This window comes from Cyanistes caeruleus, unplaced genomic scaffold, assembly GCF_971803275.1.
Source record: "Cyanistes caeruleus unplaced genomic scaffold, bCyaCae1.hap1.1 HAP1_SCAFFOLD_76, whole genome shotgun sequence".
NCBI lineage: Eukaryota > Metazoa > Chordata > Aves > Passeriformes > Paridae > Cyanistes > Cyanistes caeruleus.
Window position 1 is genome coordinate 213,608 of NW_028255888.1, and position 11,140 is coordinate 224,747.

The window sequence follows — 11,140 nt, forward strand, 5'->3', positions numbered from 1 at the left end:
CTTCAGCTGCCTCTGAAGGCCCATTTGGCCTCTGGACCCACACTCTGGCTCCATTATTAGGACTGCTGGATCCAAACTCTTGATCTCCATGAACAGAGGTGATTGGAGGTGGATCTCCTTCTTTCACAATTGTTTTTAAAACTGCAATATTAATAACTGTTCTATCCTGCCATGGGGTTGGAAAACAAAATCTTGTTCATTATTGTTTAACAGACTTACTTTAATTTCTCCTTGATAATCTGCATCAATTCCTCCTCCCATGACATCAACACTTTGCAAGGCCAAGCTCAAGTGAGCAATTACCAAACCAAAGCGTCCTGGAGGAATCTGAATTCCTGTTCTTGTATTGTTAACTCTCATTTGCTTTGGCTTTTTCCTAATTAATTCCAGTGCATGAAGGTCCAGCCCTGCAGCCTCTGGGGTGGCCCTGTCAGGGGCCATCACACCCAGAACCATTTCCCAGGCAGTCCAAGTCTCACTGTCCATGGTTGTGTTTGCAAATTGGGTGCAGCCCTGCACACCCAGGGGTTTCCATTTCCCCAGTGGGCCCATTGTTAAGGGCATGGAACACATCTGGGAGATGGGTTCTCCACCAGGACAGGTTCCCATCTCCTCATTTTATCAACTGCTCTTTTAACAACTCCTTCACCTCTTCAACCAATCCTGCAGCTTGTAGATAGTCTGTATATGAAAAACCCAGCAGTCTTAATCACTGTGCTTTTCACAGGAACAGACAAAGCATTCTGTATCACAACATCACCAAACCCTATAAAAACAGCCAATTTCATCCCTTTTTCCTTTATTCCTTGTATAAAATTCACAAAGTTTACCACTGACATTTGGGTCTTTGCCAGTTCTTTTTTGTAGGGTGTTTAGTGTTACAGTGAGCAGCCAAAGCTCACGAATCAGTACTGTTGACATTATTTCACATTATTGATTTTTAGTTATATATATAAATATATATTATTGTGTTGTTATTGTTATTTTTATTGTTATTGTTATTATTTTACTTGGACTAACAAACCTGAGCTCAAGACTAAAACCTTTTTCTGTACCTTCATGTGGGAGCATTCCAAAAACAACTGTTCCTTCCGTTGGTGCTGTTAAGAAAATCCATCCTTGTCTTCCCAAACCCACAAGTTCTTTTCCTTTTTCCATATGCAATGTTTGGATGCATTTTAAGACATCCTGCGGTTCAGCCTCTTTTAACCGACTGCCCCACTGCTCGCACGGTGCTCCCACCTCAGCCCCACTCCAGAGCCAGTGAACTCTGGGGAGGGCTTCCCTTCTGGGAATTTCAGATGGGACTGATTCCTTACATTTACATTTAAAAAGTGATATTTTGTTGTGATCTGGCCAGACTTTGCCAATTTTGTTTCACCAGTGGGCAGGGCCAGCACCAAAGGCACAAACACCACCTGAAGGAATCAGTGTCACTTACTGCAGCTCCAAGCAGCAAAGGATCACAAAAGGAGCAGCTCAGCAATGCACCCAATCATCACTGCCAAAGATTGCCTGCAGGCATTAACAAAGATCCAGTTCCCCTCAGACTTTGCCATCCCCAGATCCACCCATCAGCTGGGGAAGCTGTCACAGCCAAGGACTGGAGAGCCACTCCTGGACACTGGGAAATCCTGCAGGTGCCTCCAGCCACAGGTGAGGCTCAACCTCCGCTGTGAGAGAGGGCCCAGCTTTGATAGTGCTGAATAAACAAACTGACAGCACTTCTGCTGTGGGAACATCTGGTTTCATCCTCCTCTTGCGTCCCTACCAAAGCCTGGCCAGACCTCAAAGAGGAACCAAGGGAGTTGACTCTGTCCACACACCCCAAACAAGGCCAGATGTCGGATTGAATGGCCTTGTCTGGCTTCTAAACACAGAAAGGTCAATCCATGTTTCATTGATGAGTGGATCCATCTATCACAGTGCTAATGACCATGCATATTTCAGTAATGAGCAGACAGATTACCTTTGGTTGGAAGGTTCATCCAGAGGTCATCCTTTGGCTCAGGGCCTGTTGTTCAGGCCTCACTCAGGGCCTGTTGTTCAGACCTTGGCACTTCAGGGACGAGGTTTAGTGCTGGGCTTGACACTGCTGGGTGACTGGCTGGACTGGATGAGCTCAGAGGCCTTTTCCAGCAAAATGGATTCTATAATTGCAGGATTCTATCTGCTGCATTCAGCTAGGTCCATTACTTAGCAGCATTACTTTGGCCCAAAAGCCCCCTCTTGCTCAGCTCTTGTGGCCTGAGGCTTCAGCTCCTTCAGCTCCTGGTGCTGAGCTGCTCATGCTGAATGAGACGACTCAGAGAGAAGAATACAGTTCATCCAATTCCTTCTGGGACACAGAGAGGGGAGGTGTGAAAACAGGAGCATTGTTTGGTGTGGCCTCTTCTCTGCCCTTCACACCTTTCAGGGCTTTGAACCAGCCAAGAGCTTTCTCCAGGAGTTCAATGAAGCAGCTGTTCCTGCTCCCAGGTCTGGCTCTTCCCAGTCTCTGACCTTGACTGCTTTTGTCCCTCTTGCTGTGCCCTCTGCTCCCCCAGGGCTCGGTGGCTGCCGCCCAGGACTGTGGGACTGGCACAGATCAAGGGGTTGAGCCCCTCCTTTCTGTGCCCTTGGAGCTGCCTGGTCACAGCAGCCTTTTCCATCTGGAAGCTCCACATGGAGAGGGAGTCCCCAGCTCTGTTCCTGGCGTAACATGCAGGAGCCCAGGGCTGCCATCTCAAGTCCCTGCTGGCACTGAGGGCTCCCAGGTGCCTCAGGCTGCTGTGACACCGCTGCACAGGGAGGGAAGCATGGCAGAGGCTGCACTGAAAGTCAGCTCCATGTGCTGCTGTTGGTACTGCTGGTACTGCTGCTGGTGCTGGTGGTGCTGCTGCTGGTACTGGTGGTGGTGCTGGTGCTGCTGGCACTGCTGGTGCTGCTGGTGCTGGTCCTCTTCCTAGTGCTTCTGCTGCTGCTGTTGGTGCTGCCACTGATGCTGCTGCAGATGCTGGTGGTGGTGGTGCTGCGGGTCCTGCTGCTGGTGCTGCTGCTGGTGCTGCTGGTACTGCTGGTGCTGCTGGTACTGCTGGTGCTGCTGCTGGTGCTGCTGCTGGTGCTAATACTGCTGGCACTGCTGGTGCTGCTGGTGATGCTGGTGCTGGTGCTACTGCTGGTGCTGGTGGTGCTGCTGCTGGCACTGCTTGTTCTGCTGGTGATGCTGGTGCTGGCGCTGGTGCTCCTGGTGCTGGTGCTTCTGGTACTGCTGCTGCTGCCGGTGCTGGTGCTGCTGCTGGTGCTGTTGCTGGTGCTGCTGGCACTGCTGGTGCTGCTGGCGCTGCTGCTGATGCTGCTGGTGCTGCTGGTGCTGGTGCTGGTGCTGCTGCTGGTGCTGGTGCTGCTGGTGCTGCTGCTGGTGCTGCTGGCACTGGTGGTGGTGCTGGTGCTGGTTCTGTTGGTACTGCTGCTGCTGCTGCTGGTACTGGTGCAGGTGCTGCTGACGCTGCTGCTGACACTGCTTCTGCAGCTGCTGTTGGTGATGGTGCTGCTGGCACTGCTGGTCCTGCTGCTGGTGCTGGTGCTGCTGGTCCTGCTGCTGGTACTCATGCTGGTGCTGGTGCTGGTGCTGGTGCTCCTGCTGGTGCAGCTGGTGCTGCTGCTGGCACTGCTGCTGCTGCTACTGCTGGTACTGCTGGTGCTGCTGCTGCTGGTGCTGGTGCTGGTACTGCTGGTGCTGCCACTGATGCTGCTGGTGGTGATGCTGCTGCTGCTGCTGCTGCTGGTTTATGCTGGTGCTGGTCCTGTCCCTGGTGGTTCTGCTGCTGCTGCTGCTGCTGCTGCTGATGCTGCCCCTGTTGCTACTGCTGGTACTGGTGGTGCAGCTGGTGCTGGTGCTGGTGCTGGTGATGCTGTTGGTGCTGCTGCTGCTGGTGCTGGTGGTGCTGGTTCTGCTGGTACTGCTGATTCTACTGGTGCTGCTGTTGCTGCTGCTGCTGCTGCTGCTGGTGCTGCTGCTGGTGCTGCTGCTGGTGCTGCTGGTACTGGTGCTCGTGCTCCTGGTGCTGCTGCTGGCACTGCTGCTGCTGGTGCTGCTGCTGGTGCTGCTGGTGCTGATCCTGCCCCTGGTGCTGCTGCTTGTGCTGGTGGTGGTGGTGCTGCTGCTGGTACTGCTGGTGAAGCTAGTGCTGGTCCTGTCCCTGGTGCTGCTGCTAGTGGTGATGCTGGTGGTGCTGGTGCTCCTGGTGCTGCTGGTGCTGGCGGTGCTGCTGGTGCAGCTGGTGCTGCTGGTGCTGGTGCTGCCACTGATGCTACTGCTGCTACTGGTGCTGCTGACGCTGGTACTGGTGCTGCTGCTGGTGCTGCTGGTGCTGCTGCTGGTGCTGCTGCTGTTGCTGCTGGTGCTGCTGCCACTTCTGCGATCATTTTTCCAGCACTGCCCCACACTGAGGGATCAGATCCAGGCACTGCTGCTGCTCCCTCGGGACCAGCCCCACTTTGGTTGTTGCTGTCAGTGCCAGGAGCAGCAGGTGCTGACAGTGCCCCAAGGCCTGGGGCTGGAGGGGTCCCTGGGCTGGGGCTGGGAGGGAGCTGCCCCTTGTTCTCCCTGTGCCTCACGCAGAGCTGGGCCGGGCACAAGTGGGGCAGCAGAGCCAACAGGGAGCCTGCGAGTCTCTTCCAGCCGTGCCTGCTCAGAGTTTGGCCTTGGAGCTTCAGGTGGGCAAAGGCAGCTGCTCTGCTCCCTCTGCGTGTGCCCGTGTTCAGCAGTGCTGCTCCATCAGTCTGTGCCCAGCAAGGGGGAAAAGCCTCAGCCCTGCAGGGCCAGGAGCTGCCGGGCTCTGCCTGAGCAGCTCAGCCAGCAGGAAGGGAGCTGCTCCACACAGGAACCAGGAGCAAAGGACACTTCTTTTTCATAGCATGATTTCTGTTTTAAGGGGAAAAATGCAGAAAAATAAAAGGAAAAAACTTCTATAAAATGTGAAAGATAAAAACAGAACCCAAGTGTGCAGTGAAAAATCTTCTATAACTTTGAATTAAGGCGTAATTGGTCTTTTGAAACATAAAACTCACTTATCTACTTTGTAAATGTGCTGATGGCATGATGCATATTACCGGCCTCAGAAACCTTTTTGAAAAAGTTTGTGGGGTTTGATTCCAATATTGTTATTTTAAATTGTGGTGAAATTGGAGTGAAGCAAGAAGAAAAGTGCTTTGTGCCTTGCCAGCTCCAAGCAGCACTGGGAATCTAAACTCTGTCAAACCCCAAATCCTTTAGAAGGTGCCCTTCCTTCTCACCCTGTGAATGAGCTGCACATTCCCTTTCAAACATTCAATGGTTTCTTAAAGATGCAAAGTCCCACTTACAGCTTTTTGCTCTGGTTTGGAAGTGCAGAGGGGCGATTCTTCATCCATCAGCTCCAGACTGCACTGCCTCAGGAACACAGCAGTGGCACTTCTAGAGGAGGAAGAAAGTGCAATTGCACAATTGCAGCCAAAAAGAAAGGAAGAGTGGAACACAGAAAACATCCTGTGCAGATGCAGGCATTCAGCTGGGACTGTGGAGAGTTTGGGTTCTTGCCAATTGGATGTGTGTCCCTAACTGCAATCTCTTGGCCTGCAGGAGAGTCTCACTCACCTGCAAAAGCAGAAAGCTCAGACGGTGTGCTGGGAACGGGCTCGTGTGATGCAAAGCTGTCAGAGCAATGGGAGGGCAGGGTGAGCCCAGCTGTGCCTGGGGCTGAGCCCAGCAGAGCCCTGGCAGAGCCCAGAGCAGCCTCAGCATCCGCAGAGCCCGGCTCCAAGGAGAGAAACCAGAAACCGCCCATCAGCTGAAGGCTCCTGTCCCCTTGTCCCAGCCACCCGCGGTGCCCAGGCCATGCTGGCCGTGCTCAGAGCTGGGCCCAAAGCTGCCCATCACTGCTGCCTTTGGGAGCAGAGCAGGAGGGCAGGCCATGTGCCCAGCCTGCAGCCAGCCACGGCAGACCCAGCCCCTCAGCAGCTGTCCAGAGACAAAAAACAGCTTGGCAGCCAACTGAAGAATTGGTTGTATCCACCCCAGCCAAGGGGGGAACCTTTGGTGCCTGGCCAAGCTGTGCCATGCCCAGATCTGGGAGCATCCCCTGGCTGTGGACTCACCTGCAAATTGGGCGTGGAGCAAGTCTTTGAAGAAGACATGCCAGAATTGAAATCCATCATCTTCAGCTGGCCAGCTGGAGGAAGAGATTGCCATCCTTGAGGTTGCCCTTGGTGTCTCCAGCAGCAGCCCCAGCTGGTAACAGCTTCTCCAGGGGGTCCTTCTCCTTGCCTAGGGGCCAGACCAGGCTGTCAGTGCTCTGCCCAGGGTCCCAGCCATCAGTGAAGAAGACAAGCAAAAGCAGGGGGAATGGTGGCCACCAGTGCTTGCCACACCAGGTGTCCAGCTCAGCTCCAGCCCAAGAGCTGTGTGTTCCCTTCTGATGACCCCTGCTCAGAGCTACAGGCACGACAAAAACAGCCTGGTTTGCTTTGCCACCGATTGCCAAGAAATGTGTGGAGCTGTTACCTGCCAGGCCCCTGGATCCAACTGTGCATGTGGATCTCTCCCATCTCCTAGGGCAGATGAACAGCCTGCATCCAAGGATCGCGCAAAAGGTCTTCTAAGGATGGCCTGTCCGAGGGTTGCATGGACAAACACCTCTTAATAATATCTTGGCATTCTGAAGAGAGAAACCAGGAATCACCAGTCAGTTGGAGAAGTTGCCGCCCCCTTCCAGTGCCCAGGCCATGCTGGGTGTGCCCAGAGCTGGGCCTCAACTTCCCCGTGGATTCCCTGTCTGCAGGAGAGCAGGACATGTGCCACCTCCTCAGCAGCTGCCAGAGCAGGATGCTCATGAGCCCACAGCTGTCTCCCAAGCCTGGTGTTCCCCCTGTGCCCAGAGATGAGGATTCACCTTGGGAGAGCCGTCGTGGGAACAAGATCCGTCCCCAGATGATCTGCTGGCCCCTCATGAATGGGTGCTTCCCTATGACCAGCTGGTAGAGCAGGAGGCCCAGGGACCAGATTGTTGCTGCCTGGCCATGGTAGCGTTGCTGGCGGATCCACTCTGGTGGGCTGTAGGACAGGGTTCCTGTGGGACACAGATGGAGCTCATCAGGGGAATGCTGCTGCTCCCAGAGCCTGGCCCCAGCATCCCTGGGCATGTGGGGGCTGCCCCAGCGGCACACGGGGTGACCCACTGCCCTCTTGCCAGCACCTGGCACTTGGCTACAAACCCAGGGTTGGAAAAGAAGACACTGCTGCTGCAAGAGGGCAGCAGAAGCACTGGGGAGGCCCAACCATGGCAACCAAATAAAAACCCACCCCATGGTAGAGAAAACACACTCTCCTCCCTGCCTGCATGGCCTCCAAAACATTGTTAATAGGCCAAGGCAAACGTGGGGAGCAGAGGAGTTCAAGCCCTTCCTCGCTGACTCACTAAACTCTCTGGGGCATGGGGTCAGAGCCCCGCCCTCTGCTACCCCCATGGGGGTTTTTGTCAGGCTGGCTGTCCCAGCCCCAGCCCAGGGCACAGTGGGTGCTGAAGGCTCTTGGCAGGGCTGGGAGCTGGCCCCCCTCACACCCCCATCCAAATCAATTTGCCTCAAGCATTGATCCCATCCTGGCAGCACCACGGGGAATCCCCGGTGCCACAGCCAGGCTGGGCCATGACATGGCCAGGAGCATCCCCTGCGAGGGCTCACCTGCAAACTGGGTGTAGGCTGTGTCTTGCAGGAAGGCGCCACAGCCAAAGTCGATCAATTTCAGCTGCCCAGTGGCCAGGTCGAGCAGGATGTTCTCCGGTTTTATGTCCCTGTGCAGGACCCCGCAGCTGCTGCAGTGCTGCACGGCCTCCAGCACCTGGCGAAAGAGCCCCCGCGCCTCCTCCTCTGGCAGGAACCTCCGCTCCGCCAGCAAATGCGAGAGGTCCTGGCACCGCTGTGGACGCTCGAACACTAACACGAAGCTGTCGGGGAGCTCAAGCCACTCCAGCAGCTGAATGACTGCAGCACAGCCAGAGGACACCCTGTCCAGCAGCACGATCTCCAGGGGAGCACGGGTGCCGTCGGGCTGCGGGAGGAGCACGGTGCTGTCAGTGGGGCTGAGGCCGGGCCAGGGCTCTGGGACCCCTCAGCCAGCCCGGGATGCTCTGCACACCTCGCTCACCCCACGCCCGCTCTCCCCGCAGGGCTCTCGGCGGCTCCCACCCCGCCGGGCCCCGGCTCATCCCTGCCCGGCACGCCCCGGCTTCTGCCGCTGGCCCCGCACACTCACCAGCTCGCCCCAGAGCCGGACGCGATCCCGCGGCACACATTTGATGGCCACCTGCGAGCAAGGAGCAGCAGAGGCTTGAGCTCGCTGCCCGCCCCGCCGCGCCCCCGCCATCTCCTCCGCCCCCTCCTCCTCCTCCTCCTCTGCCCACCGCTCACCGGGGCGCCGTCCGAGAGTCGCGTGGCCGCGAAGACGCTGCCGAAGCCGCCGCGCCCCAGCAGCGGGCCCAGCTCGTAGCGCTGCTGCAGGGCCTCCTGCGCCTTCCCTGGGGGCGAGTCGCGGCCATCAGCGCTCGGCCCGGGGACAGAAACGGCCCCCGAGCGCTCCCCGAGCTCCCCGGGCCGGGCATCCGCAGGCGTTCCCTCATTGGAACGCGGCAGCGGCGGCTCGGGGCCAGCGGCCGCGCTGCTGAGCGGCGGAGCTCGGGCCGGGGAAGCCGCAGCGGAGGCGGCGGCAGCGGCCGCGCCGCCTGTGTCCTCCGCGGGCCCCGGGAGGAGCCGGGGCCGGGGCCGGGGCCGGGGGCAGGGCTGGGGTCGGGACCGGAGCTGGGGCCGGGACCGGAGCCTGCGTCGGGGCCGGGGCCGGGATCGGGCAAGGCGGAGCCAAAGGGCAGCGATTCCGCCCCAGCCCCAGGCAATGATGCCCGCCCAGCAGCGCCAGCGCCAGCACAGCCAGAGCCCAGCGGAGGCGAGACCACGGCGGGACGGCCGGGGCCGGGGCCGGGGCCGGGGCAACCCCGCCTGGGCCCGGGGGCGGGTCCGGGGGCGGGCCGGGGGCATGGCCCGGGCGGGTACGGGGAGAGGGAACCTGGAAGAGGGGGGGACGCAGGAAAAGGGAGACCCGCAGAGAATGTGGGTCCGTGGGAAAGGGAGAGGAGAGACAGAAAAGTGATAAATTCGCTGCTTCCGCTGCTTTCACTGCTGCTGCTGCCGCCGCTGCTGCTGCCGCTGCTGCCGCCGCTGCAACTGAAGCACCGGGACCGTTTGTCCCCGTGTCCGTTTGTCCGTTGCCCGCTCGGCCCCGGCCCGAGCCCCGCACTCCCCGGGCAGCCCCTGAGCCTGGCCAAACACGGGAACTTTGCCGTGTTGAGCCAAGAGCCAGAGTCTTGACTCCTGCACAGGGGCACAGGAATGCCCTTGGCTGCTGCTGTGCCTTGTCCCTGCTGAGGGTCAGGCACCATCTGAGCACATTCCCTGAATGCAGAATTTGTACCCGACCCAAGCGCTGCACTTGTGTCTCCAGCATTGCTTTCCAAGGAAAACAGGGCAAGGCAAACTGGGTATAGCTCATGGTATTTTACAGTGTCTAAAACTTGCCAAGTCTCAGATCTTAGAGGTGAGATCCATTTGGAATGAATGGGATGGAGAAAGTGCAAGATGGAAAAGGGGAACATAAAAATAAATAGAGAAAAATAGAGAAAAACATATTGGTTGTTTCTTTTGATTTGATTTTCATTTCATAAGAAAGTTTTTTCAATTTTCCCAGAATCTTCTCCACAGTCCCGTCTGTTCTTTCCAAAAACCTGTCCTGGAGAACAAGGCGCAGCAGAGGCGGGCCTGAGGAATCAGGGCTGTTTGTGGGGGATTGTTGCTGTAGTCCAGAATTGCCCTGGCAAAAGGCCTGGGAAGCCGAGGCAGGAGCAGGTGGGAAGGGCCGGCGCTGCTGCTGCTCGTGGCCGGGAGCCCCGGCCGGGCCGGGCCGGCGCCCGCTGCGCTGCGGCTGCTGCTGCTGCCAGAGCCGGGCGGGACTCGGGGACAGGGAATGGACACGGGGGGACAGCAAAGGCCTTGGGGGCTGCAGGGATGTTGCTGCTCGGGCCAGCGCCAGCACAGAGCTTCAGCCCGCAATGAACCCCGAGGGAAACGCTGGGGAAAGGCTCCATTCAGCCTTTGTTTACTCGTCGCTATGAAGGGACCGAAATAAAAGGAGAAAGAGCAGGGCCCGACCCCTTCTCCTTTGGGAGGAGCCCCGTGCCTGGAGCTGAGAGGGGCCGTGAGGAAAAATGAGGGGCCATGAAGGGCTTTGAGAGGCCATGAGAGGTTTTATGGGCCCATGAGAAGTTCTATGGGGCCATGAGGGGCTGTGAGGGGCCATGAGGAGCCTCAGCCCTGGCAGGAGGGGGTCCCACCATGTCCCCAGGGCAGGGCCGCCGTGAGGGGCCACGAGTGCAGACGTGGCAGCAGAGCGGGCTTGGGGCACCTCTGGGAGGGGATGAGACCCTTCCCCTGCTCCAAACCACACCAAACCCGGCATTAACAGGATCTTCCGTCTTTAGAATCCACTGGCAACTTGGAGTTGAGTGTCCAGTTTAACTCTGGTGGGAAAAACAAGGGAATTTTCCCAGTGTGTGACATCCAGCCATTGTTATTTATGTCTAAGATTTAAAAGTCTTGACAATGAAAAGTAATACTAATAAATAATAATAACAACAACAAGAACAAGAAATAAAGCCCTGAATCCCAACAATCAGCTCAGAAACATGTTTTTGTTTGTAGTAATAGAGTAGTACTAAAGAAATAAATGAAAGTGATTTAATTTGTAATTCAGACAAAAGATGTTTCATCTTTTTCCAAGGTTCTGGTCCCCTTCCTCCAGGGTCATTTCCTTTACTCACCCACTTTCTAATAGGTAGAAGGGAGTTAAGCACACAGGAAAAGACAACAGCTCCTGTTTCCAAGATTAGCAGCCACCACTCCAGGGACCCTGAATTGCCCCCAGGCACGTGTGTGCACTTGAAGGGTGAGCGGGTTTTGGAGACAGAGATCTCAAACTCCTTCTAAGGCTGTGAGAAACCCACAAGTGGCAAAGTATCATTGTGGGTCAGCTCCTGCTGAAATTCCATTCCCCCATACCCTCCAAATGGGCAGGCAG

The 11,140-nt window shown here is 56.9% G+C and overlaps 1 protein-coding gene across 1 annotated transcript; it reads right to left on the bottom strand.

Annotated features, from left to right (window-relative positions):
* Positions 1-5,609: 5,609 nt before the first annotated feature.
* On the bottom strand, positions 5,610-9,048 carry LOC147646878 (serine/threonine-protein kinase pim-1-like). The gene is made up of 6 exons (XM_086872716.1): positions 8,964-9,048; positions 8,428-8,534; positions 8,273-8,323; positions 7,702-8,068; positions 6,912-7,088; positions 5,610-5,617 (listed from the first exon to the last, which is right to left on the bottom strand). The coding sequence occupies exons 1-6, from the start codon at positions 9,046-9,048 to the stop codon at positions 5,610-5,612; spliced, it is 795 nt and encodes a 264-aa protein (XP_086728842.1).
* Positions 9,049-11,140: the final 2,092 nt, after the last annotated feature.

Coding starts and splice junctions, on each gene's coding strand:
- LOC147646878 (XM_086872716.1), bottom strand. CDS start 9,048: ATGCCCCCGGCCCGCCCCCGGACCCGCCCCCGGGCCCAGGCGGGGTTG. Junction 8,324..8,427: donor GACTCTCGGACGGCGCCCCG/GTGAGCGGTGGG, acceptor CCTTGCTCGCAG/GTGGCCATCAAATGTGTGCC. Junction 8,069..8,272: donor TCCGGCTCTGGGGCGAGCTG/GTGAGTGTGCGG, acceptor CTCCTCCCGCAG/CCCGACGGCACCCGTGCTCC.